This window comes from Lepisosteus platostomus, chromosome 15, assembly GCF_059453375.1.
Source record: "Lepisosteus platostomus isolate fLepPlt1 chromosome 15, fLepPlt1.hap1, whole genome shotgun sequence".
In the NCBI taxonomy this organism is placed as follows: Eukaryota; Metazoa; Chordata; class Actinopteri; order Semionotiformes; family Lepisosteidae; genus Lepisosteus; species Lepisosteus platostomus.
Window position 1 is genome coordinate 13920969 of NC_142625.1, and position 27732 is coordinate 13948700.

The 27732-nt window shown below is 46.6% G+C and overlaps 1 protein-coding gene across 4 annotated transcripts; it reads right to left on the reverse strand.

The window, feature by feature from the left end:
* Positions 1-1998: 1998 nt before the first annotated feature.
* sgk2a (serum/glucocorticoid regulated kinase 2a) lies at positions 1999-25922 on the reverse strand. 4 transcript variants are annotated; one of them, XM_088608133.1, is made up of 14 exons: positions 25690-25922; positions 16924-16993; positions 15922-15982; positions 14451-14503; positions 12355-12412; positions 11503-11586; positions 10771-10902; positions 9668-9780; positions 8470-8506; positions 7659-7745; positions 7413-7508; positions 4622-4777; positions 4214-4303; positions 1999-3353 (listed from the first exon to the last, which is right to left on the reverse strand). In XM_088608133.1, the coding sequence occupies exons 3-14, from the start codon at positions 15955-15957 to the stop codon at positions 3189-3191; spliced, it is 1107 nt and encodes a 368-aa protein (XP_088464259.1). In that variant the 5' UTR covers positions 15958-15982; positions 16924-16993; positions 25690-25922; the 3' UTR covers positions 1999-3188. The 4 variants fall into 4 exon arrangements, with proteins under 4 accessions (XP_088464259.1, XP_088464258.1, XP_088464260.1 ...); XM_088608132.1 differs by having other exon boundaries at positions 25551-25922; XM_088608134.1 differs by lacking the exon at positions 25690-25922 and adding an exon at positions 21062-21143.
* Between the last annotated feature and the right edge of the window lie 1810 nt (positions 25923-27732).

Consider the following 27732-nt stretch of genomic DNA (forward strand, 5'->3'; position numbering starts at 1 on the left):
GTCACTATTCTGGGGCATTAGGACCCACACAGACCTCAGGGTGAGCGCCCCCTACTGGCCCCACTAACACCTCTTCCAGCAGGGACCTTAGCTTTCCCAGAAGGTCTCCCTTCCAGGCTCACCCCTGCTGAAATTCAGTGGGTTGTCAGTTGCAGGGTGATTCAGCTGCAGGTTTAATGAGTGCATCTACTAGATATTTACCCAGTCATGAAGACTTTTTAAATTTTCTTGGCAGCTTCTCCCATATTTTTTTTCAATCCTCTCGTTTTTGGTGTCATCTGTGAATTTGACTAGTTTAGTAACTCGACCAGTCTCGATCTTTGATAAAAGATTGGAGGGGCAGTTGTCCGGATGCAATTTAATGTACAGTTTCCATTCAAAAGATGGCACCACCATCTAAAAATGAGCAGTTTTAAACGAATGATATAGCTATGTAATAACATAGTGTACGTCAAACTGCTGTGCAAAAAGAACTGAAAAAGAAGGAAGCTTTATGTTGTATTAAACGTTTAAATGATCAAATGCTTTACTGTCAAGTTGTTGAAAACATCTGTGGGTGATGCATCACCATTTCACAGCAGATTTCACACTAGATTCTCCACTTCCAAGAAACCTCATGTTTTGCTGGGAAAAGCTTTTGTTTCATAACACAGACGATTCTTAATTTAAGCCTATTAAGCCAGCAGCCATATCACTCTGCAACTCACATCTGGCAACCCACTGGAGCTCAGCAGGTGTGAGCCTGGTCAGTACCTGGTTGGAGACTTCCTGGGAAAAACTAAGGTTGCTGCTGGAAGAGGTGTTAGTGGGGCCAGCAGGGGGCGCTCACCCTGCGGTCCATGTGGGTCCTAATGCCCCAGTATAGTGACAGGGACACTATACTGTAAAAAGGCACCGTCCTTCTGATGAAACATAAAACCGAGGTCCTGACTCTCTGTGGTCATTAAAAATCCCAGGGTGTTTCTCAAAAAGAGTAGGGGTGTAACCCCAGCATCCTGGCCAAATTTCCCATTGGCCCTTACCAATCATGGCCTCCTAATAATCCCCGTCTATGAATTGGCTTCATTACTCTGCTCTCCTCCCCACTGGTAGCTGGTGTGTGGGGAGAGTACTGGAGCACTACGGCTACTGTCGCATCATCCAGGTGGGGGCTGCACATTGGTGGTGGAGGGGATCCCCATTACCTATAAAGTGCTTTGAGTGGAGTGTCCAGAAAAGCGCTATATAAGTGTAAGCAATTATTAATTATTATTAATTTGATCATCATCATCATCATCGGAGTGTTGAGGAACTGGAAATCCTGTTATGTTCATTCAAAGAGATAACTTTATTACATTTCCTTTTCTCCACCCACTAGTTGAGTGTATTTTGTTTTCATAACTAATGCAGAAAACATCTGCATATTTGTATGTAAAGGTTCTGTGATTATTTAGAGCCTCTTATTGCGATTGTTACATTTACTGATGGTACCTGTTAATCTGCATGAATACACAAACAAGTGACTTTTAAAAACAACCCACAGGGGCCAAGTCTCAATGTAAACCAAGCCTAATTTGAGGTTCTTGTCCCTTCCCTGTGAAAAGAGCAGGGGGTGTTTTTTTTTTAAAAAAAAAACAGCACACGCTGGTCCCAGAGAGCTCATCTGTTCACTGGTGTGGGCAGCTCTGAAATCCATTTGAAAATGGAAACATTTTGTTTCAACACACCAGAACTCTCTCATGGAGAAATAAAAGTTTAACCCTATAGTAAAGTAACAGGAAATATTGCCTCAAGGCCAAATGAGTCAATAACCATATTCACAACACAGAATTTTGGGAAGATCTCTGCGATTTGTGGTTCGTTTGGTTGTGACCAGGTGGTGATGATGACAACTAGTAGTGGCAAGTGTCCAAATCATTTTCAATGTGCTCCGTACTGTTAGAATTTTAACCTGGTTGATATCACAGGTCAAATATAGCACCACTGACACAGATGATGAAGGACATGTAGCACAGTGCGTGAAGTCCTCATTTACATTTTTATTTATATTGCAAAATAATACATTATAAACCATTCGTCTCAGAAAACAATTAAATTGATTAAGACACAGGCAAGTTTCCAATAACTAAACATGACCAGCAAACACGTCGCCTAAGTGTTTACAATTGGTTACAATCGGTTACAATTCTTCTATCATTGTTAAATTGAATCAATGTACTATGCATATCTCCTGCATCGCTGTGGAGTCCCCTAAGATTCTCTGGGATCGTAAATAATAGTCTTAGTTACATAAGCCTTAGGTTCTGTGGTCAAAGGCTATTTTTACTTGGAAATAAACAAACAGCACAATAAAAGTTTAGGGCGGCTCACTGCAGGGAAGGACTTTACTCTTGGTAATAAAAGAGTGACTCTCACAGCACAGACATGGAGTGGGAGACATTGTCCTACACCCACACACTTCAGCTAATGGACAGCGGATATTTACATACTGCAGTGCAATTAAAAACCAAAATAAAAAGTTGTCCATTACAGAAATGTTCCAAACCAGCCCACCGGAGTGTTAGACAAGACTGAACAGAACCCCATCAAAATTAACTGGTACTGAAGCACATCTGATACAAGTCATGCAAAACAAACACAAAAAAAAAGACCCAAGTATACGATCAACCAATCAATAACGGGAACCAAGTGGACATTTCGGCACGTCCGCAGTAAGGGGTGCAAATCGGTGACGAACGTCCCTCTCTGGCACAGCAAGAGCTGTCGAGATATTGCAGTAGTTACCTCTTCTTTTGTGCAATTCATCACATAAAGTTGGAACAGAACTGTCTCCTAGGAAATGTCCCCTCCACCTCCCCATCCCAACCACAGAGGGTATCCTTCAACAATGCATAATTTAAATGGAATAACATTGTCCTTAACTGTAAAAGTTGCCAAAAAGCTTTATGTTCTTAATTTTGATAACGATGTATCTGTGGCCACAGAGCAGGCAGGGTCCAAGAGAGAGACATGGAGAATTCTCCAAGCCTGCTCTGTGACGTAGGGCACGCAACGCAGGAAAGGCTGGGGGTGCAGGAGTCGGCTCTTCGCTGCACGGGCGAGGGGGGTTTTACAGTCCTGCTGAAGACAGCCTGGCGCATCTCGCTTCTCCTCCTGGAGGGGCATCCAGGGTCCGTCTCTGGCAAAGGAAGCTTCTCGCAAGCCTCCCCTCAGTTTAGGAAGGCCTCATCACCCTGCACGTAGGAGAAGCCCTTGAAGGCGTTGGAGCTGCTGGTGCCCAGGCAGGAGCTGAGTTCAGGGGTGCGCCCCACTGAATTGGGGACCATCTCCTTGGTGAACTCCGGGTCAATGTGTCGGAGGTCAGCTGGGCCGTTCTAGAGCAGAACGAAAGCGTGAAAGAGTGTGTGTAACAAGCCACACTCGGCAGTTTTATATTTTAGGAAGGGCTTCACAACCTTTTGCGACCCTGTAGTTGCCCCTAGTAATTCCTGTAGAGCAGTCATTGCACTCCGTTTCTCTAACGGTCTGAATTTTAAGATGAAATGTTTGACATGACTTGGTTTTGCAAAATCAGCTCACTTTTTAATGCATTAGTTTAGAGACTGCTTGCATGCGAAAGCTTCCCAGCGACAGTACGCGATATCTCCTACGAGATCGTTCGCAGAGAACGGTCTTTAAGTTTGTTCAAAGAACAGGCTTAAAGACGTTCAAGCAGGGAGCTGCGTCAGCATGCTTGGCCTGGAAAGGAACAGGTAAGGGTTTATTCCATGCTGAGAGGAAAAGAAAAGAGACAACTTTTCGGCTATGGTGCTAGGAGAGGCTTAAAGAATGCTTTCCATCTAAGAAATAGTCGAGCTGCGTCCTACGCTGCCTATGTCTGTAGTGGAATCACTGATTCACAGTTTCATTTTTAGAGGGGCTGCAAGAGTCTCTAAAAAACAATATTAAAATGACAATTTGCTGAATTTAAAATTCAAGGCTGCACTTAAATCGAGCTTTAATCTTTTTATAGAGTCAGTTTTGTGATTGTCTTAGCTTTGGTTTTTTTTATCTGCAGCTTCACAATTTTATTTATTTGCTACTTCTTCAATATGGTAAAGCACTTTTAGATTAACTTGAAAGAGATGATTTTTTATTCTATTCAACTCGTTCAATTAATTCTATTAGATCTCGGTACACTAGATGACACGTCTCACACACATGCAGTTTCTGTGACAGGAGAGGGCCTGCTTACCACTTTGGGGTTGTAGGGAGGAGTGATCCTCTTATGATACAGGTCATCCCAGTTTATGGGGGAGAAAAACACATGGGTTTTAAGCTCCAGCTGGAAAAGAAAACACTTTCCATTCAGATGACACGTTTAAGCAATTTGGGAAGGACATTCATATTAAATACAAACAGCAGGAGGAAGCAGAGTGAGAATGAGCAGACAGACTCTTCTTCCAGCATAAAGATAAATAATAGGTGAAAAATCATAAATATTATACAAAATACATATATATTTATACAAAAATTGGTCTATGAAGTCATTATACTATTCCTTTATCTATATAGTACGAGAATGAGATAGAAAAGACTTAATCTCCTAGTGCCGTGTGAGGATCAGAGGAGGGGGGGTGGGTGTGTGTTCGCAGGGACTCACAAAGTCGGCCTTGGCCCCCATGCGGTGCTGGGGGTTCTTCTGCAGCAGCCCCCTCAGCAGGTCACAGGCTGCCATGCTCTTGCCTGGCGGGAGGTGCAGGGGCTTGTGGAGAATGTGGTCGTACATCTCCGACACGTCCCGGCTGTAGAACGGGGGCTGCAGGGAGGGGAAGGACAAAGACCAAATTTGCACACAGTCCCGCTGGCCGGGCGCCGAGATCTGGCCCACAGCCGCGCACAGATCTGGGCCCACAGTCGCGCAGAGTCCCGCTGGCCGGGCGCCGAGATCTGGCCCACAGCCGCGCACAGATCTGGGCCCACAGTCGTGCAGAGTCCCGCTGGCCGGGCGCCGAGATCTGGCCCACAGCCGCGCAGAGATCTGGGCCCACAGCCGCGCAGAGATCTGGGCCCACAGCCGCGCAGAGATCTGGGCCCACAGCCGCGCAGAGTCCCGCTGGCCGGGCGCAGAGATCTGGCCCACAGCCGCGCAGAGATCTGGGCCCACAGCCGCGCAGAGTCCCGCTGGCCGGGCGCCGAGATCTGGGCCCACAGTTGCGCAGAGTCCCGCTGGCCGGGCGCCGAGATCTGGGCCCACAGCCGTGCAGAGATCTGGGCCCACAGCCGCGCAGAGTCCCGCTGGCCGGGCGCAGAGATCTGGCCCACAGCCGCGCACAGATCTGGGCCCACAGTCGCGCAGAGTCCCGCTGGCCGGGCGCCGAGATCTGGCCCACAGCCGCGCAGAGATCTGGGCCCACAGCCGCGCAGAGTCCCGCTGGCCGGGCGCAGAGATCTGGCCCACAGCCGCGCACAGATCTGGGCCCACAGTCGCGCAGAGTCCCGCTGGCCGGGCGCCGAGATCTGGCCCACAGTCGCGCAGAGTCCCGCTGGCCGGGCGCCGAGATCTGGGCCCACAGTCGCGCAGAGTCCCGCTGGCCGGGCGCCGAGATCTGGGCCCACAGCCGTGCAGAGATCTGGGCCCACGACCACGCAGAGTCCCGCTGGCCGGGCGCAGAGATCTGGCCCACAGCCGCGCACAGATCTGGGCCCACAGTCGCGCAGAGTCCCGCTGGCCGGGCGCCGAGATCTGGCCCACAGCCGCGCAGAGATCTGGGCCCACAGCCGCGCAGAGTCCCGCTGGCCGGGCGCAGAGATCTGGCCCACAGCCGCGCACAGATCTGGGCCCACAGTCGCGCAGAGTCCCGCTGGCCGGGCGCCGAGATCTGGGCCCACAGTCGCGCAGAGTCCCGCTGGCCGGGCGCAGAGATCTGGCCCACAGCCGCGCAGAGATCTGGGCCCACGACCACGCAGAGTCCCGCTGGCCGGGCGCCGAGATCTGGGCCCACAGTCGCGCAGAGTCCCGCTGGCCGGGCGCCGAGATCTGGGCCCACAGCCGCGCAGAGTCCCGCTGGCCGGGCGCCGAGATCTGGGCCCACAGCCGCGCAGAGTCCCGCTGGCCGGGCGCAGAGATCTGGCCCACAGCCGCGCAGAGATCTGGGCCCACGACCACGCAGAGTCCCGCTGGCCGGGCGCCGAGATCTGGGCCCACAGTCGCGCAGAGTCCCGCTGGCCGGGCGCCGAGATCTGGCCCACAGCCGCGCAGAGTCCCGCTGGCCGGGCGCCGAGATCTGGCCCACAGGCGCGCAGAGTCCCGCTGGCCGGGCGCCGAGATCTGGCCCACAGCCGCGCAGAGATCTGGGCCCACAGCCGCGCGGGGTCCCGCTGGCCGGCGCAGAGATCTGGGCCCACAGTCGCGCAGAGTCCCGCTGGCCGGGCGCAGAGATCTGGCCCACAGCCGTGCAGAGATCTGGGCCCACAGCCGCGCAGAGTCCCGCTGGCCGGGCGCAGAGATCTGGCCCACAGCCGCGCACAGATCTGGGCCCACAGTCACACAGAGTCCCGCTGGCCGGGCGCCGAGATCTGGCCCACAGCCGCGCAGAGATCTGGGCCCACAGCCGCGCAGAGTCCCGCTGGCCGGGCGCAGAGATCTGGCCCACAGCCGCGCACAGATCTGGGCCCACAGTCGCGCAGAGTCCCGCTGGCCGGGCGCCGAGATCTGGCCCACAGTCGCGCAGAGTCCCGCTGGCCGGGCGCCGAGATCTGGGCCCACAGTCGCGCAGAGTCCCGCTGGCCGGGCGCAGAGATCTGGCCCACAGGCGCGCAAAGTCCCGCTGGCCGGGCGCCGAGATCTGGCCCACAGCCGCGCAGAGATCTGGGCCCACAGCCGCGCGGGGTCCCGCTGGCCGGCGCAGAGATCTGGGCCCACAGTCGCGCAGAGTCCTGCTGGCCGGGCGCAGAGATCTGGCCCACAGCCGCGCAGAGTCCCGCTGGCCGGGCGCAGAGATCTGGCCCACAGCCGCCCAGAGTCCTGCTGGCCGGGCGCAGAGATCTGGCCCACAGCCGCCCAGAGTCCTGCTGGCCGGGCGCAGAGATCTGGCCCACAGCCGCTTAGAGATCTGGGCCCACAGCCACGCGGGGTCCCGCGCAGAGTACTGATCAACGCAGCGATCACGCACACAGAGCATGCATGAGCTGAAATGCACGTGAAGACTACAGGTGTGATCCTGAAGTTCCCGTCTGATTGCGAGATAAATTACAGCACTACCAACAGGACACCTAAGCCTATAAGGATACCTGGCACGAGCTGAATAGTAAGAAATCCACAGCAGTGTGGCCACTCAGAATGAGGTGCAAGAATTCTTCGCCATTTCAGCGGTTTTCCATTCCACTGCTGTGGTACATTCCAGGTGTACAAGTGCTTACAGGCACAGCGCCGCCCTGCAGGCCACACTCACCAGCCCATACAGCATCTCATAGAGCACAGCTCCCAGACACCACCAATCCACCGTGCGATCATAGGGCTGCTTCCTCAGCACCTCCGGGGCCAGATACTGCAGAGACAGAGGGAGAAAAAGAACATAATCACCACGGAGACCTCAGTAGGGCTGAGACATGTGAAAGGACATTCGCCACACCTGCACCACAGGCCCTGTGTCACACCGTCATCCAGGCATTGACAGGCCTAGCGAGACGCTTCTTACCTCTGGAGTCCCACAGAAAGTGGAAGTAGTTCCTTCAGGCTCTATTCCCTCCTTGCACAGCCCAAAGTCAGTCAGCACCACATGTCCCTGGACAGCAGAACACAAAGCACCTCATTTCATTAGAGCCCTCAACCGGTAGCCTATACACACTCTCAACAGCTGCACAGAAACACAATCAGCAAGCTCTGGGCTTGTTTCTGCATGAGACTCTGTACATAAGCCCATAAATTAAGAGATAAGATAAGATCACTTTATTAGCCCTATATGCATTAGGAATTTGTTTTCGCATACCCCAGCTTGCTCTCCATGAGACACACAGACGGGGAGAGAAGCTTGGGGTCAGAGCGCAGGATCAGCCATTGTACAGCGCACCTGGAGCAGTTTTGGGTTAAGGGCCTTGCTCAGGGCCCCAACAGAGTAGGACTCCTCTGCTAGCTGCAGGATTTGAACCGGCAACCTTCCAGCCACAGGCACAGATCCTTAGCCACAGAGCCACCGCTCCACCCATAAGGCTCGGCAGTCAGTGGTCTTGAACCCGGACCTTAACCGATTGCAGTTTATTCGGCGGATTTGAACCCGGGCTCTCGCCACCAGATGAGGTGGATCACGAGCCACAGTGCCGCAGTTACTGCAACGATTTTAAAAGGACAGAAGGATCTTTACAGACTCCTGACAAGGGTGCATCCAGTGGATCAAGAGGCATCGCATAGCCATGAAAATGCACCAGTGTATCCATGAGGTTTTTAATCTGGGTGGACGGAGGAGTTCTTGGCAGGGCCTGTATGTTATTGCCGGTCCATGGGAGACGCACCTGAGAGTCCAGCAGGATGTTCTCTGGCTTCAGGTCTCTGAAAAAGAAAAAGTAAGTAAGAGTTTAGGTTATAAAAGTTATGTTTCTATTAATGTTGAGTTTGCAGTGTATGTCTTATCATCACAGCTAAAAATGTCAGTCACCCTTATCATGGTAAATGACCTGCAAACGCTTAAAATGACTCAGGTAGTCGACAGGGACACCGTGTTTGGAAAGAGAGGCAGTCCAGGCTACTGTACCAGACAGTTTTCAACAGCAAGCTTTATCTCTGAACGTGAAGAGGTCTTATTCAGTCCTTTAACACCATCGAGTCCTCCTAAGGTCTTAAATATCTAATTGTGCTTAAAACGATTTATGTGGTCACAGTCTAGGAACCTAGTAAAGCCAGACTCAGTGAACTGGACCGTTGTTCCAATAATTTTGGTAGCCTAGTTAGTCTGAATAAATGGTTTGATGAGTTCGCTTTGCAGTTAAATGTTTTAAAAACAAAGGAGCTAGTCATTGATTTTAAGAATAAATGCGACATCCCTCCACCCTACTGTAATTAATGGTCAGACTCTGGAAACTGTCAATGACTACAAATACTTGGGACTGGTTATAGACAAAAAACCTGAGTTTGGACAAATGCTGCAACACCATTTATAAAAAAAAGGACAAAAGAGACTGTTTTCTAAGGAAGCTAATCTATTTCAAGGTAAATAGAACCATCTTAAGACTTTTCTACAAGTCTTTTACTGAAAGAATCTTGACATACTGCCTCAACTGCTGGTTTGGTATCATCAGTACCATTGATTGTAACAGTAGAAAATGAGTCAAAATAAGTAGGAAATTAATTGGGGTCAATCAAATCTCCTTAAACATCCTCTAGAAACAGAGTGTGGCAAAGAAAAAGTGTTTTATGGATTGTCTCTCTCACCCCCTTCACCCCTTCACGCCTCTGTGTCCCCAAGTATATTAATAGACGCAGGAAATCTTTCACCCCCACTGCAATATCTCTTTTAAGCCATGTTTTGTAACTATCCTCTCCCTTATCTTGCTGTAACCCTGTTGCACTGACTTGTTGGCTAGTAAAGTTTGTGTCTGTCATTGTGTCATATTTTCCCCCAGCTGGGGCAATAAAGCCTGAATTGTGCCGAGCAAGCCCACCGACGCGAGAGCGCACGGGGGGGGGTCACCTGGGCGCAGCGGGGGAACGGACCTGTAAACGATGTTGAGGGAGTGCAGGTAGCCGATGGCGCTGGCCAGCTCTGCAGCGTAGAAGCGCGCCCTGGGCTCCAGGAAGCAGCGCTCTCTCTGCAGGTGGAAAAACAGCTGCCGGGAGAAAGGGGAAGGGAAAGGAGACTTTGAGCGCTTTACAAGTTCAAACCCGACAGCACAGTATAATCCCTTCCCAACCCATTCTTTACGCCATAATTCTTCGTACCACACTCACACGCAGGCTGGAGTCTCTGGCTGTGCTCGTGATAATAATATTATTATTATTTGCTTACACTTATATAGCGCTTTTCTGGACACTCCACTCAAAGCGCTTTACAGGTAATGGGGATCCCCTCCACCACAAATGTGCAGCCCCACCTGGATGATGTGACAGCAGCCATAGTGCGCCAGAACGCTCACCACACATCAGCTATCAGTGGGGAGGAGAGCAGAGTAATGAAGCCAATTCATAGATGGGGATTATTAGGAGGCCACGATCGGTAAGGGCCAATGGGAAATTTGGCCAGGACACCGGGGTTACACCCCTACTCTTTTCGAGAAACACCCTGGGATTTGTAATGACCACAGAGAGTCAGGACCTCGGTTTTACGTCTCATCCGAAGGACGGCACCTCTTTTTACAGTATAGTGTCCCCATCACTACACTGGGGCATTAGGACCCACACAGACCGCAGGGTGAGCGCCCCCTGCTGGCCCCACTAACACCTCATCCAGCAGCAACCTTAGTTTTCCCCAGGAGGTCTCCCATCCAGGTACTGACCAGGCTCACACCTGCTGAGCTCCAGTGGGTTGCCAGTTGTGAGTTGCAGGGTGATATGGCTGCTGCTCGTGATGAGGTTTTGCAAGCAAACGACTGCTGTGGAACCTTGGACCCTCCTCAAATAACCAAACCCGAGCAGACAAACCTCTGGAACTGGCTTCCAAACTGGGGGAGCCAATCCTCTAATCCCCTCACGCAAATCTGGGGGGGGATTCATTTTCTCCCCCTTTCTGGAGTGCCTTTACACCACCCCCTGGTGGCCTAACCCGGTTTTGACACTGCAGATCCGGCTGCGCTGGTCTGCTCCCTAAAGCCATACAGTACCTCCCCGCCATTCACGTAGTCCAGGACAAAGTAGAGCTTCTCGGCAGTCTGGAAGGAATAGTGCAGCCCCACCAGGAAAGGGTGTTTCAAGCTCTTCAGCAGCACGTTGCGCTCGGCCATGATGTTCTTTTGCTGGTAAGACAAAGAGCACGTTCTCATAGAAAGAAAGTGACCCAAGTGGAAGATTCTGCCAGCATTCGTCACCAACAAACCCTTTTGTCACTAGATCTCATCCACAGCCTATTGAAGGGATTCAGGGTGGTGTTGATTCCATGAGACATGAATTTACAGCTTTCCTGTCAACAGCGTGTGTGCATTTTTCCAGCCATGTCAAGGAAGGTCTTGCAGATTTTAGAGGCAAAGGATCCACTGCATACAGGGCACAAACGCGAGCTGAACAGATTGGCAAGGAAGGTGAAAAACAGGACACGGGGTGTTCAAAATAAACAGGGGGGAAAAACAAAGTATTGTAAATGTAACAGAGGTAAATTATCATCTTCTCAAAACAAGTGTGAAGTTCTGTCCTTTGTACTCTGTTGGCCGGACAACTGCAAGCGAGACTGATTAGATTACGGGATATCATTTTCTGAAAACACTCCTTGGCATCTGAAACCAAGCAGGGAAACAGGTTGTTTCCGATAATGAAGGGACTTTTAACATAAGGTAGAACTAAACAGGCAGAGTGAACTAGATTGACCGAAAGCAAGCCGCGTGGCGAGCATGATGTCCAACCTCTTTTTTCTTCAGTATGACTTTTTTCTGCAGAACTTTCACAGCATAAAACTTGTGGTCCGATTTCCGCTTGGCTAGCAGCACCTGAAAGACAGTGACGCCCACAGTGAAATATCTCCTAATCTCAATCAGATATCTCAGACAGTTACCTCTCTATTCAGTTCTCCAATACTGTGCTTCTTTGTCACCAGAGAGCCAAGCTTACTAATTTCGACTCGTTTGACTTCATTCGTGAAGCACACTTTATGCAAAGATCAAGAAATATAAAGCATATTGTTAATAACACTTATATAGCACTTTTCTGGACACTCCACTCAAAGCGTTTTTACAGGTAATGAGGATCCCCTCTACCACCACCAGTGTGCAGCCCCACCTGAATAATACACCAGTACTCTCACCACACATCAGCTATCAGTGGGGAGGAGAGCAGAGTAATGAAGCCAATTCATAGATGGGGATTATTAGGAGGCCATGATTGGTACGGGCCAATGGGAAATTTGGCCAGGACATCAGGGTTACACCCCTACTCTTTTCGAGAAGCACCCTGGGATTTTTAATTCCACAGAGAGTCAGGACCTCAGTTTTACGTCTCATCCGAAGGACAGCACCTTTTTACAGTATAGTGTCCCTGTCACTATACTGGGGCATTAAGATCCACACAGACCGCAGGATGAGCGCCCCCTACAGGTCCCACTAACACCTCTTCCAGCAGCAACCTAAGCTTATTCAGGAGGTCTCCAGGCTCACCCCTGCTGAAATTCAGTGGGCTGCCAGTTGTGAGTTGCAGGGTATATCGTGTGCAAGGTATATCAGGCATATCATATATTCTTGTAATGCAAGAGGTCACCATACCTTCCCAAAAGTTCCTTTCCCAATCACAGTTAGGAAATCAAAGTCTGTAGGTCTGGCTCTAAGGAAACAACCAAGGAACAAGAAGTATTAAGAACCTGACCGTACTATATACAATCTAATCCTGAAATCCTTCTGAGTTAGATGCAAAGAGGTCTGCATCTCACTGTGCTGGATACAAATAACTTCCTCGCTTTGAGCTACTGTAGGTTTTAAGGCTCTGAAGAGATGGAAAGGCAGCAATAGGGGATTAAACTGATCTCTGTGAGGCAGTGCGTAAGAACTGTCCCAGAATTGCGAGATTCCCAAAATCATGGGCCTCATTTCAACAGAAGTGTGCAAGGGGATGAGTTTGATTATCCCTGAACAGCATACTTGGTATTTTGAGATGCATTTGGGATTGCTGTAATATACAATTCTTTCCATCTTTAGGTGAATGACTTTTTTTCCCCCAATGTCTAGATGAATCTCATTTATGGTATGAACTATTGTTTTTCCATCTAAATAAAAAATATCCAGCTCACTTTTTTTTTTTCCTGAAGAGCTCAAGGATTCTGCAGGCCAATGGCTATGCCGAGTGTGGTTAATATTGCAATAGATTGATTTTAGATTTTAGAAAATGGCATGTGCCACTGTGTGCTGCTGTGTGCAACACTGATCAAGGGGATTCTTGCAACACTCCCAAAACAAAGAGTCTGCCAACTTACTGACTTCCATCCAAGAGCTGAATTTGTGATATACTTTCAAGAAAAGCACAAGTAAAGCAGTTTTGTGTACTAAGGCCAACTTGATTTTGAAAACAAGCATTTCACCCTAACCAGCATCTTTCAGTGTAACTATTGACATTAATAATATTATGATGTTCTCTGTGGTTGTTCCTTTGTGTTTGTGTGGTTTCACAATGGTGCATCACAGAAACCAAAGACCCAAACACAGACTAATGACTGTCCTTCTCCTTGCAGTACAGACTAAATTCTCCTGGCACAACTATTTGCTCTGCTTCTACTCAGAGTATCAAAAGCTGCACGTTTCCTACATCACCCTATTTAGAGTGAGAGGAAAAAAAAAAGTTGTATACAACTTTGTAGAAACAAATGGAAAGGTGGAATATTTTCTATTTACAGTTTTCTTAGGGCTGTTTCTTGGGAAACGCGTTTGTGGACAGCAGTGAAAGAGCAGTTCATTCTGCCCCAGAATGCACTTCACAGGTGGACATGCAACCACCAGGAGGTTTGCAAATGGATCATCAAGCAGCAAAATGTCTGTGCGATTACGGATAAAAATGGGCTTGCTCTTTGTATGATGCTTCACAAGCTCGTCTTGTAAAAGAGCTCTTAAAATCACTGCCGAGCACACTCCTCCTTACTAATCCAGCTACCCTCTCCTCCAGTTCCCCTGATGATCGCAATGACACAGGGCTAGCAATTGCATAGAGCTCTGGGTTTCTCAAGGGGGCTCTTTAAAAAAAAAAAACACTTTAACTAGAGAAGAGCCATGTTAGAATAACTGAAAAATAACTCTCACACATGGGAAGTTACCAAACCTGGTAGCGACTACTCAAAAATGACTTCATGACATAACTATGTGGGATGTACAGCAGATGCTCAATACACAACAGTCACTGCAATGTTCCCTCTAAGTTGTGCGCATGTGCCTGCGCACACAGGTTATGAAATCAGCGCACATAGGAAATTGAACTGCGCACAAAAAATTAAATTCCCCCCCCCCAAAATGATGATAAAACAAACACGGTCATCAATTGAAAAATGCTAAATTGACCACATGGGACTGCCTGCCAGATGCTCAACTTGGCTGTGTGCATTAATATTGCTACTTGATCATCGATATCTATGCTCTCCTAGTCTCTTACCTCCCTGCTCATGCTCGCTGGACACTCAGTCTCTATGACTGGGCTCCCTGAATCGCTCTCCCGGTCTTTTAAATCTCTATGCTTCTATGTGAATGACTATATTAACAAAAAATAGTTTCAGGTTTACAATTTTACATACACGTAGTTTAGTGCGCACAAGTGAAATTGCACAACTTGAATTTTTTTGCGCACATAAGCCATTAAAAATTAGAGGGGAACATTGACTCACTGTGGATTGGCAGACGGTCCCAGATTGACATCAGTGGAAGAGGATACCCGAAGCTAGAGGAGAGAGGGAGCCGTATTAAACAATCACTGCACAGGACGTCCTGAACAGACTTCAGTTTCACATCGGGGAGTCTTTAACAAAAGACTCTTCACACAGAGCTCCAGCCACTGTGGTGAACTCAAAATTTTACCATATCCAGAATCTTACTTTTGGGCAATTTCAAAATCTGGGAAACAGTCATATGGGCAGCAGTGTGGTGCTGGACTCCGGTAACAGGGCCGGTTGTGGGTTCTAATCCCAGGTGAGACAAAGTGCGTTGTGCACAACACAATCCCAGGTGTTGTACCCTCAAGCAAGTTGCTTCACACTAATTACTCCGGTAAGATATCCAGCTATAGAAATGAGCACAAATGTCTGCTCGGGCAAATCAATTAGTAACAACAGTAATCACTAAAGGGGTCTGCAGAATGTCATGTTGCTGGAACCAGAGAACATCACCTTTCAGCTCCTTGAGATGCAACATGAAAGATGCTATGCAAAATAATCAGTTATCGTCACCACTAACTGCTGTCATGGGTACAGGTGGCTGATAATTTGGTCAAAATCACTTGGCCTAACATCACCTGCGTGAGCCAGGGGCTTGAGGAAAGAGTCACTGCATTCAGGCTGGAGCTACAAGTTGCTGGCACAAAAACTTACTTCCATACTTACAAATCCCAGAGATCACTTGAGATTGTGACAAGGCAGGCAAGCGCCAGTAGATCTAGTATTGCTCTAGTGGATAAAGTGTTAGTAATGCTGCTTAAAACACTGGGACAAAAGTACTCATATCAATTTATCAGAAAATGCTCCCATCCTCAATTTTCTTCAGTATTCTTCCTAGCTAGAAAACTGTGTGAAGTGCCACACATATCCTTCAGTGTGCTACTTTAAGAGACTCTAAAATGGGTTTAAAGGTTTCCACTTTTGGCAAGTTTGGAGTTTCTTCTTTTTCAAAAGAGGGGCAGGTCGCTTATTCTGACTCCAGTGCTGAGAAAATAGTAAAGATTTTTTAACAGTAGTGCACTCATTAAAAAGGTTTCTTGGCAATTGATCATGCAAATCTCCAGTGCCCGTGCAGAGAGATGCAGAACTGCAAGGGAACCTCTCTGAAAGTGCTTTTCTATTTGGCTTATTTGATTTCTATAGAGAAGGGATAGTCTGTGTTAGTTTTAAGGTTGTTTAAGGTTGAGATTTTGATGTTCAATATTTCGGTTGTAAATGAAACAAATGCCATTTACACTCACTCTCACACAGACTCATAACCTCACAGACTGGACAGGAGATTGTGATTTGCTGGTCATGCTACTCTGAGACAATCCAATCTACATTTGTATGTCTTAAGTAGGCAGAGCTGCGGGTGGCCAGATATACATCTCACTGCTTGAAAGGTCAAACCTATGAAGCTGTTAGAAGGACAACGAAGACCTACGTGGTTGTTGTTAGCTGTGTGTTTTGTCCGATCCATCTCCAGGAGAGAAACCGCTTCAGAGCTGTAAGGAAATGAAGAATAAGTGTTAGCAGGAGAGAAAACAGTTCATCGCTATCAAACTGATCTGAGTATCTGCATGCGTTCTGCTTTGCTTGCGTCTTCGTTGCAGGTTTGACTTCTGCAATTCGAGATGCAAGACGTGCTGGTTTTCAAAGGGTGGAAATGGAAACTGGCTTGGGGTCTCTCTGAAGGTCAAGTAGTTAAATCAGTAACCAGTGTTAAGGTACAAAACTTAAGGTAAAACAAGCTGAATGCTCAAAATAAAAACACCTGTAAAAACCAGGAAAACCATTCCCTTTAAACAAGCTGGCATCACAGTGCTCAGACATTAGACACAGAAAGGGAAACAGTAATTTAATTCTAACAGCCCTGATCAGTAGAAAATTATCCATTTCCGTTTAGCACTAAGGGTCATCTAAAAGTTAACTAAGGAAATAATGTAAATAATACTAATTTGGTCAGTAGATAAACCAAGCATTCTCTACACTCTTGGAATTGTAGATAGACACACACTGACAGATTATGGGAGGGTAGTGAAAATGGAGATTCTTGTCTGGACAACATTCCCCAGAATGCTGTGGGAAATCCTCCGGAGGAACTGCAAGTATGGAAAGAGCTGGAAGAGGCCTGGAGAGAAACTTGTGGAAAACCAGTAAGGAGCTTAGCTGCCCAGTTTGTTAGTTAGCGACTAAAGAAAGCAGTCAGGGGCTTGAAGAGTTAGGTTTTGTTGGATTTTCTGCTCCTGCGCTGAAAATAAAATGGCACTTTGTTTGTACCTCGTGTCTGCTTTGAGGTTTGTCTCATCCTGACCCAGTTGTCAAAATTCCCACTTCAAGACACTCCGCGCCAGGGAAAGTCACAGCTCTGCACCTTAACCCTCGGCTCGTGTGACTTGAGATTTGCATGGCAGTGTTTGGAACAAGAAAAGAGAACACGACTTACTATTTGCATAGCGTCTCTTTCGTTTTCTGGATGAACTCTTGAAATGTACCTCTTCTTTTGCTTAGAAACTCTGCAAAACAGCAGTTAGGCCACGTGAAAAAAAAATGGATTTCTACAAAAAGCTCCAAAGAAGATATAAAATGTAGGACAGCCTTTTCCCTCCCTGAATGTAGTATACATTCCACCCCAATCCATCATTAGTTTATGCCAAGGCACTTACAATATGAAAAGACAATAGACTCTCTTTTCTCAGGGGGCAGAAGGCCCCACACAAAATCAATCTGTGCTCAGTCGAGGACGCCTGTCTTGCGTGATCACAGAACCACCAGCTCTCCTCTCCTCTTCTCTTTCAGGGTTAACACATCCCTCCTGTCTCACCTACAGAAGGATCTCTGGGATGGCACTAAACTGCTCCAATAGCACAATCACCAGGCGGAATCTCAGTCCTCATTTTAACAAAATAATATAAACTTGGAGTGAAACTTTTACAACTGTGAAGATATCATCTGCATTTTTTAAGGCGTGGCATTTCTTATTGAACGCTCCCCCAACCGCCACCAAAGACCCTTTTCCCAGGACCCAGATCTTCTACAAATTCTCGGCCACGCTCAATCCAGACATCAGCTTAACTTTGTTCTCAGCAGCGCCCTCTTGTGCTGGGCTCTGAGGAAATTCAGGGTCAGCCTTTGTGGCATTCAGGGCAGGCCTTTGACATGGTCAAAGGTGGGTGGAGCGATGAGGTGGTGTTGGGCAGGGCGCAGTCACTGGGGCAGTTCTGTACATCTTCATATGGAGCGGGGATCAGCCAGAAACAGGCCGCTGAATGTGGGGGAAGCCTGGAAGGTTCTTTCGTCCATGACTTTAAATTAAGATATAAAATCCCTCCGATACTATCAATTTCATTACCATACACCCATTTTCTAACCAACTCAGGGTCACAAGGGGGAGCTGGAGCCTATCCCAGCAAGCTAGAAACATAAGGCAGGATACGCCCAGTCCACTGTAGACAGGCATGCACACACACTGGGGATAGTTTTCCCTGAAGAAAGTTAATCTACCAGTACGTCTCTGGACTGAGGGAGGAAACCAGAGAACCCAGAGGAAAGTGACATAAACAGAGGAAGAACATACCAACGTAGAGACAGCACCCTCAGAATTGAACCCAGGGCCCCAAGGCAGCAATGCTACCCAATGTGCCACCAATCCACACACATGTGGATAACTGTTTATTCCCTGCCGAAGCACTGAGCACAGTATTATTGTATCCTGTCCAGGGAAATAATATATAGCTGACAGTTTATCCTTCTGAGAAAAGAAGAAAGTAGTTCCTTCAGAACATTGCTCTTCATAAACACGTCCAAGACACGCAAGGAGGCCATGGTGGCTCTGGTCTGGAGTACAAATAAAGATGTGATGGAAATACAAGAAAAAAAAAGTGGGTCACATGTTGTAGCCATAAAATATTTAATAATGTTTCCACTCAATACAAACCTGGAGACCTCTTCCAGCTACTGCTGTTCAGTAAAAGCCATGTGACATTATCACGATAAGCAAGACACTTTTTTCCCCATCAGAAATAACCACACCCTTTGTTTCTCTGAACTGCACAGCACGTTTTGTTGATATGAAGTAAAAGAAAGTCAATTTGTCTAGACCGAATCATAAAGATAGGCCTTAACACCCTAGATATTGAACACTCATAATGTGGTTTCAAAAACAACTGCTAGTGCTTTTCAATAAAGCTAACTGACCTCTTTAATACTAGAGCAAATACAGGTCAATTCTCAGAGCACAGATTCAAAGCAGAATACCTGCATTTTGGAGAAGAGTTAATTTAATGGATTTAGGCAGGGCTACAATGCAGATCTTGGAGGGACACTATAATATCTCCGTTTTCATTTCAACACAGCCCTAAATAACATAGGCAGCTCATTATTGGCTTAATTAGTCCAATTAATCTTCCTCCAGTTTTCCAGGTTCTGCTGCATGTCCAACACCTAGACACAGGTTCTCCAGCAGCAGGACTGTCCAGGTCTGGATGAGGCAGTGCACTCGACACACCTGCAGGAAACTGCTTTATGCTTAAGAAAGTGTCTTGTATGAGCCCAGTACAATACCCTCACTTCCAAGAGCAGAACACAACCCAACAGTGACTGAAAACGAAACCTTGTGACCAGCTCTCCAAACAATTTGAAACATTTATGTTTCGGTCTCTGCTATTAGTTACTAATCTACAAAGGCATCACTGTTGTAGGAATATTGCCTACTCCTGGTTTAGTTCCTTTATAAAGCTAGGAATCAGGAGGACATGGAAAGACAGAGGAGAGGAACCCCAAACTCCTTAGTAAGGAGACAAAAAAAACTCTAGGGTTCCAAGGTCAACTGGCTGCCCAACCCCTTTAGGCATGCTGACACAATATAATTTAAAAAAGGAATAAATTAATAAAGGTATTAGTCCATTCACCATGTCTTCTGTATGTCAGTACTCCATGCACATCTCTGGCATGGAAAGACCACTTTACCATTTTTATTAGTTTAATTCCAATGCCACTCATTTTCTGGCTCGTTTACACTTTTGTTTCTGCTCCCCGATTTTTGTTGAAAAAACACCCCAAATTTCTGCACGCATGAAGTTACACGTTTGCTCCCTTATTTATATGAAGGCTGCTCCTAATAGGCAGTCAAATGCAAGATTAACAGGCAGGTCTTGATGACAGGTCACACTCATCACAATGAGTGGTTTGTATTTTACTTCAGTCGAATTCGTTACATTTTAGCGGACACACCTGAATGAGGGACGTTTTTAAAGTCCGTAATTGGCACAGGGTTGATTCCAATCACAAATTCCGTTTAAAACACAACTAATGTAGAATATTGAAAGCAAATTACCAACAGTTACTAGAACTTGCTCTAGTAAATCTTCGAGACAAACCCCTTTACCATGCTCCTTAAACCAGAAATAAAGAAAAGGCAAAAGCGAACAATATTAAAGAAACTAGAACGGATTCGGGCTTCGATTTAAAGACTTCTATGTAGATAGCCCAAGTTTACGTGCGCTAGTACCTTTTTAAAAAAATAAAAGACTCTATAAGCAATAGACTTGTTCAAAACCAAACGATGACATAAATTGACCTAAATCAGAAGTCTGCTTTTTAATCCAACCTTGAAATGTCTCCGGCGCCTTCAGTTTGCAAGGGAAGCACGCGTTTAGTTCCATTCTGACGGATTTTCACTTTTCCCAAAAGAAGCAGTTTGCACGTTACAGCAACACGGTACACCGTTGTGAAAAGAGCACAAGCAAGCCAGTTGACGGTGACAAACTGGTTTACAGGCTCCCCTGGTCAATTAATCACTACAGCACAATACTGCGCCGCTTTCCGTTCTGACGTGTGAAGAAAACTGCATTAACGTGTTTCACCTGGGAAGGACCTCCGTTTAAAATGTATATCTAGTATTTACATAGCTGTAGTGTTACTTAGCAGAAGGGAAAAATAGCAGAACGCCTCGTCTCGTCAGGTTTATGTGTTAATCGTCAATTTAAATTGGTATACCCCAAATCAGATACCTTAAACTTGAGCTAGGAACGCATTTCGAAATTAGGACTGTTGAAAGAGATTGCAAAGAGAAGGCCATTTGCCCCCATTTCACTAATTTGTTTGCGATCACACTTGCTAATTGGTTCGCCGACCATAATCCGGCCGTTTGTTTAAGGACGCCACAGCTAGGAGTGAGATGTTCCTTTTAACCAAAAAGCAGGGGACGTAACGTTTCCTTCGGTCGGAAACAACGAGATCTGTCGTGATTCACCTTCACGTCTCACAAAAGGGAACCTTTAATTTTCTTTTCCACGTCAAAGGCAGTGCAGATGTGAATAATGTTAACACGCGTTTTCGGCCAAGTTAAATTATTTTTCTTTAGATTGTCGACACGCTCCATCGCTTAAATGAACTTTAAATGTTTTAACCTATAATTTAGTTAGGACAGAGAGCAGATTATTTAAGTATATAGAATCCGTCTATATAATACAATTTTGGAAAACGCATTGAATGGATTTAAAACCATAGACGCTCCAAAAGAGGGCCTTGAAGAAGGACGACTGCCCGTGAAAGCCCGGATAGCAGAGAACGGCAGCACTCACCTGAACGGTCTACATCCCTAACAGAAAAACAGGTTTGATGAAACGGAGTCCGTGTTATCACGACATCACCTCCCACCCCCGGGAGCCGCCCGGTGTAACCCGATCCCGGTCGCTTTGCGCGACAACTCACAGGTCGCCTTTCAAAGTTTTTTTTTCTCTTCTTAATTTATCACATAGTCACGGTTACAACTGCGTTTGATTTCATTTTGAAATCCAACTAATCTTGAGAAATGCAAGATTGAAAAGACAAGGGAAAATAACTGTTGAAGCAGGGGAAGACAAAAAAAAAACTTTTAAAGCGTCCTGACTGCTTTATTGTCTGCTTCCTCGCTCCCTCTTCTTTACACTGTGGTGCTGTGTGTTATATAATGAGGGGAATCTCAAAAGGGCAATTTTGGCAAGGTGCATTTAAGACCTTTTCGCTCAGGGTTGTGGGAGTGTGGAACAAGGTCCACAGCCCTATCGTTTAAGTTGATACCCTGACGTCTTTCAAGAAATGATTAGATGAGAACTACATTAGCGACCAGCAACCAAACAGGTAAATGGGTAGCGTGGCCTCCTCTCACCCACTTTCTTATGTTTTTAAATAAAAACTTCTGCTGTTGAAGTAAAGTGCTGGGGTTTGTAACCCGACACAAACACACTTCCACACATTCTCAGTGCTCAGGGTGGAGCCTCCAGCCAGATTCATCCCTGGCACGACTCCCTGGTTCTCTCTGTTCCGTGTTTCAATACGCCTTCAAGCTCTCTACCCTGATAAAACATGCAGATAATGAAGACCTGGTCAACTAGGCATGCAAAGAGTGTTGGATGTTCTCCTATCTGTAGAGATCTTAAAAGCACCTTGCCAAAAGTGCCCCTTTCAGGCTCTCCTCTTTATGTAATACACAGGGGCATAATCATAGTGCAATGGTAACATTTAGCAGAATAAAGGGAGAGGGAGTGAGGAACCAGAAAATGATCAGTCGGAACGCTTTAAAAGCTTTTTTGTCTTCCCCTGCTTCAACAGGTTTTTTTCCTTGTTTTTTCAATCTTGCAATTTCTCAAGATTGTTGGATGTCAAAATCATTTCTGTTTTGAAGAGTTTTATATATTTTTTTAAATCATCGGAAATACATAGCCTAGTTGCTGGCAGGAAGGAACTCTGATTTGACGGGCTGAGTGGTGGCACTTTGGCTCTGCGCCTGTGGCTGGAAGGTTGCCGGTTCAAATCCCCAGGCCGGCAGAGGAATCCTACTCCGTTGGGCCCCTGAGCAAGGCCCTTCACCCCAGCTGCTCCAGGGGTGCCGTATAAATGGCTGACCCTGCGCTCTGACCCCAAGCTTTGCTCTCCCTGTCTGTGTGTCTCATGGAGAGCAAGCTGGGGTATACAAAAAGATGAATTCCCAATGCAAGAAATTGTATATGGCCAATAAAGTGATCTTATCTTAACTCATAACTTCCTTTTGGTACCCCGTCATTCTCTCTAAAAGCTTTGCTCTTGCTTTTTATCAAAGCACTGAGTGACTTTCAGCCCTCTCCCGGGTTTCACACTGAGCAAAGAGCTGCTCCAATGGACCACATCAGGAACAACACGGGCTCAGGAGCACCAGTGGGAGAGAAGAGATCCTGCGTTTAGGACAGGGAATGGAAAAAAACCCCAGCTCTGTTCAGAGTGACAGAGGAAGTTTTCCAGCCATTTTTATCATTCGCAAAGTGGCTGGTTCAGATCCTTGGATGAATTCGCTTTTAATAATTAATTGATAAGATGGTAGAAATGCCCTCCTCTCAAGGCCTTTGGTTTTTCACAACTGCCACCGCGTTGGCACAGAGTGACCCCCCCCCAGCGTTGTTCAGTTTTATTGCTGAGATGGCAATGGTTATGTGGCAGAGAGATTTCTGGAAAAATAAAAAAGTGTCCCAAAGAAAGACAAATGCGATAACAGCAGTTCCCTACATTGTGCAATCTTTCAGGCAGCCAGAACTGTTTGCTTTCTCACAGGAAGCAGAGCAGTGAGGAGCTCTCCAGTTACTGGCACAGCCCTGCCTGGTGGTTTCTGCTCAGGAGTGCCTGAGAGGAAGACATATCTCAGGGGCAGTGCCGTGCAAAGCAGTTGGCCCTCTGATCTCAATTGGAGAGAATGCGTTTGCCTTTTGCGCTCATGAGCGAATGTCCTTTTTCTTCCTCGAACTCAGCTGACCACATTCAGGCAGTTCATCTTCTAGTCGAGATGCATTTCTGCTGAAGAGCCCTGCTACGGTTGCACTTAGCAAAACTGTGGTCTTACGGATTTCTTAGTATTCAAATCCAGACTGAAGACCTATTACTTCAGCCTAGCCTACTCACACCTTACATCATAGCCTGCTGCAACCATGGCTGCTGGTGCTGCTGTCTATGCCATTGTGTGTCTCTATGTTGGCCCACCAGGTAGATACATCTGTTCTGACCAAACTATCCTATTCTCCTCCCCACATGTCCGGATGGCGCCCGGGCTGGGCGCTGCATCACTGCCATGGATCCAAGAGGGACATTGTGGATATAGCTTTCGTTTAGGAGGAGTTTGCAGGTCTACAGAGATCTGCATGGAGTACTGACATACAGAAGACATGATGGATTCATACCTTTATTCATTTATTCCTTTTTTTAATTGTATAATGTTAGCATGCCCAAAGGGGTTGGGCAGCCAGTTGACCTTGGACCCCTAGAGGTTCTTTTTTTCTCCTTACTAAGACGTTTTTGGTTCCTCTCCTCCATAGTCTTCTGGTCTTTTCTGTTCTGTATTCACAACATGTGTGGTCACTTGCTTCATTAAGCGCCTTGGGGACAACCTTGTTGTGAAAGGCACCATATAAAAATACATTGAATTGATGTGAATATTCCGTGCAGCACATCCGCAGTGTTTGGTTGCACAGTAAGCTAAAAACTAGCTGCAGTCACCACTGAGTGTGCCCGGTCTGTCCGATTGACCTCGCTGTTGGAAGAGCGCTTCCACTTTCCTCGCTGTAGAAAGCGCGCTCCCCTCCTCCTCCATTCACGGAAAAGTACATGTGTTAAGACTAGCCCTGAGAAAGAAGAGAATCCTTATCTGTGTGGAAAAATCGGGATTTACTGCTGCCTTGGCACTCTGTACACATTCCTCTCCTGTTCACACTTCTCTGTTTTACAGATCTGGCGCTAGGCTGTTTATGTAACATTATTCATCCGAACGGTGGCTGCTGCGTCAGCGATTGTCGGCCTCAGTTTACACGTTCTCAATAACCATGCAGACCTTTACGATCACCGCATTTAATCACGACACAGCTAGTGTCAGCATTTGTACAACTCGGTCTCCATTAGGAGTATAAATCGCGATTAGACGTTACGGAATTGTAACCGTTTCGATCCCCACCCTGGTCTTGCTGTATGTATTACGATGCCATCTGTGTTGGCTGCCGTTACAACATCCTCAGTAATACGCATTTGCCCAGTAGACATACATCGTCTAAAGGCACTTTAGGGAAAACTGACGAAGGCACTGAAGGTGGCTTTTCATCCATCGGCCGAGAGGAAGTACTGCAATTTGTACCGGTGGTTCTTCACCAGAGGTCCTCACTTACTGTCCAGGTTGTTCCCTGGGAACAACGAAACCTTGCAAACCTGGACTGACCCAGTCTACTGTGTTTCAGATGTTCAAATTCAGATGTTATAACCAACAGCAAAATTATTCATAACTAGTCCAAGTAGGGAGCTGCGTCAGCATGCGTAGGCTGCAAAGGCACAAGTAAAGGTTTATTCCACGCTGAAAAGAGAAGAAAAGAAACACGGAGACTTCTTCGGGTTTCGGATGTCAACCCGAAGAAGGCTCCACAGCCGAAAAGTTGTGTTTCCCTTCTCTTTTCAGCAGGGAATAAACCTTTACTTATTCCTTAATTATAACTACACTTTATCACAAACTAGGGCTGTTTTTGAGAACGGTATCTTTGAAAAAACATCTTAAAATTCAAGTGCCTGAGAACATTTGCATCACACTGTCCTTTAGGTACAGAAAGACACCTCAGTGTTATAGTCTGGTTCCTACTCCACTCATACGCCTGTCATTCAATTAACCTACCCAAACCACAAACAGCTTCTGGCAAGGTTACCACTACGATTTAGAACTAGGAAGTACTCAATGTTCACGCCAGTGCAACCTAAACTGTACGCGCCTTTACTCCGTAATCAACTTTTTCTTCTTCGTTCTATCTCGCAGAGAAAACGAACGAAATCTTCTCAATTTCCGACAGCTTCCTCTGCGCCTTTATCGACGAGACAGCTAAGTGGAGAACAAGCAGACCTAAGAGAACAAGAAGCCGGGGTTTGCGCGTAACAGAGCTGAGGAAAGATTTTCGAAATTGCATTAAAAAGTTAAGCGTTTTAATTTTCGCACCTCGTAGTGGATATTGTCTGACAGAACGGAAAACGAAAGGCAGACGGCGTCTGAGTGGGTTTAAGTTTGCTCTGAGGTTGACTAAGATCTTGTTTGTTAATTACCTGTCTGTCGCTACAAAGACGAGTTGTTGCAGCACCCCGTCTGAAGTCGCTGTGCCCTTTCAGTCACGGTGCAGGTAACAGTATGTTGTTCTGCATCATTAACACCCGAGTGCTTGACAAAGGTCAGGTGCTTCTTTACCTGTTGGTGTAGTTCCGTTTTCCAGCAAGTAAATGATTGACGGATTGAGGGTGGTTCAGATCAGATTCTGTATCTGTGTTGCTATGCATGCGGGAACAGCGGCGAGTTTCAAAACCTTCCCAAATAGCTGCACAGCACTGCCAGAATGTCTCCCGTGCGCTACGTGGGGGTAACCTTACCCACTTTGGGATGTGACGGATAAAATATTCGTTATATCCTAATTCTGCCTGCAGCTGAGTAATTGACATGCGAATACTTGAATTCAGCAAAAACAGAAATCTGTATTTGTACTGTAAATGCGACACGTTTACAGTAAATCGCCGAGGTGCTTGAACGAGGACAGGTCGCGGTCAGAAAAACACGTAGGTGGGCCAGGCTATGTGAGTAGGGCTCGCCCGGGAACATCAACAAGTGGCTGTCGGTCGCTGTGGGGAAAGATTCGCCTCGCTGGGTCAGAAACAGGACATTGAGTCCGAGGCGGCTGTGAAAGAACAGTTAAAAACAAGGAGACCCGAAAGCAGCTGTAAAGCCTGAGGCAGGATAAATTTCTCCCCCCTGCATCCAAAGTAGGACAAATTAACATGGAAGTCATTTTAATAGCATTCTGTGTGTGCTGAAGTTGCTTATCCCTGGGCGGCATTGAATTACAACAGTTAACATGACATGAAACAAAAGCTACAGTCATGTTGAATAGTTCATGCTGGACACTTTAATCTCGTTGTCATTTGCAACCAGTCAGATCTCTTTCTCACTGTTAAACTGGCATATTAAGTCCTCCCGACGTTTTGCTAGGAGTGAGCCATGCGGATGAACTGCCAGTTTTGCTTAACAAAAATGTATAAACCACACGATTTTACTCCTCTCCTCTTATCAACCTGGCGCTGTTCCCTGCCCACGTCCCGTTAATGCCCGTTGAGAAGGTCAGTCAGCGGTCGTTATTTTCGTTAATATAAACACTTGCAAGGGCAAAAAAAAAAAGTATGTGACCGAAACAGCGGCGAATTACGCTATACAATACCGATTTGACTGAAGACCTAGCGCGCTGACCGCAGCTCGATCGGAGCCGAGCCCGGTGACGCGGGATGTCACAAGCTGTGCTCCCGAGTTGCTCGACCATTCCACGGCACATTTTTGGGGAAAGGAGGTGAATTAAATAAAGCGTATTATATCAGTACGGGCTTGTAAGGTGGTTGGCATGTTATTCTTCTTCTTCTATTTAAACACGTTTTTTATTCCAGTTAGCAAAACAAGTCGAATTGATTGACAGCTTTCACCTTACACTACTGTTGAATAACATTTACTGTTATAATGCTATTAAAAACTAACTTCTCATGACAAGTTCAGAGTGCCTGCATGAGTGTACGCATTGATCTGGAAAAAGTTAATTTAAAGGAAAATACAGGCCTTTAAATAAACACCACAAAAACAGTGTTTTTCTCCTTAAAGAAGGCAGTTGCATTTGATTTGTACTTTTCGTCTCCGTTTTAGAGCTTGTTTTCCTAAAAAAAAAAACCCGCATTGTCAAAGTTTAACACGGCTCCTTTTGATTGCTCACTGGAGTAGTTGTTCTAGAAAACTGTTAAGTCATTTTAACGTTTCACGTGAGAACTTTCGTGTTAAAATGTCTAAAAATGGCCTCGCTCCGTATTGAAAATCAAATTTTTAGATTCCGCGCTCTTAGGTTCTTCTAGTATTTACACGTCCTATCTATCCACTACATTCAGAATTCTTTACAACACTTTTCCCGACGCTAAACACATCACTGCTCCCTACACAACCCCTGCAATGGATGAGCAGATAATCAGAAAATGCGAGCGGTGGTTTCATCATCTCGACCCTCCCTTATGATGTCAAGCCCAGAGACAAACCTGCATAGCTTGCGAACAGAGATGCAAATTCACTGTAGTTATAGGCAGAATTTTTAAGATCAGCAATACTTGTCTACAACTATTTTTTCATGACCATTTTCTTACTATATTATATCATTATAATCATATGCCCACCGGTATTAACATTGGCATTTATCCTCATCTATTTTCACAG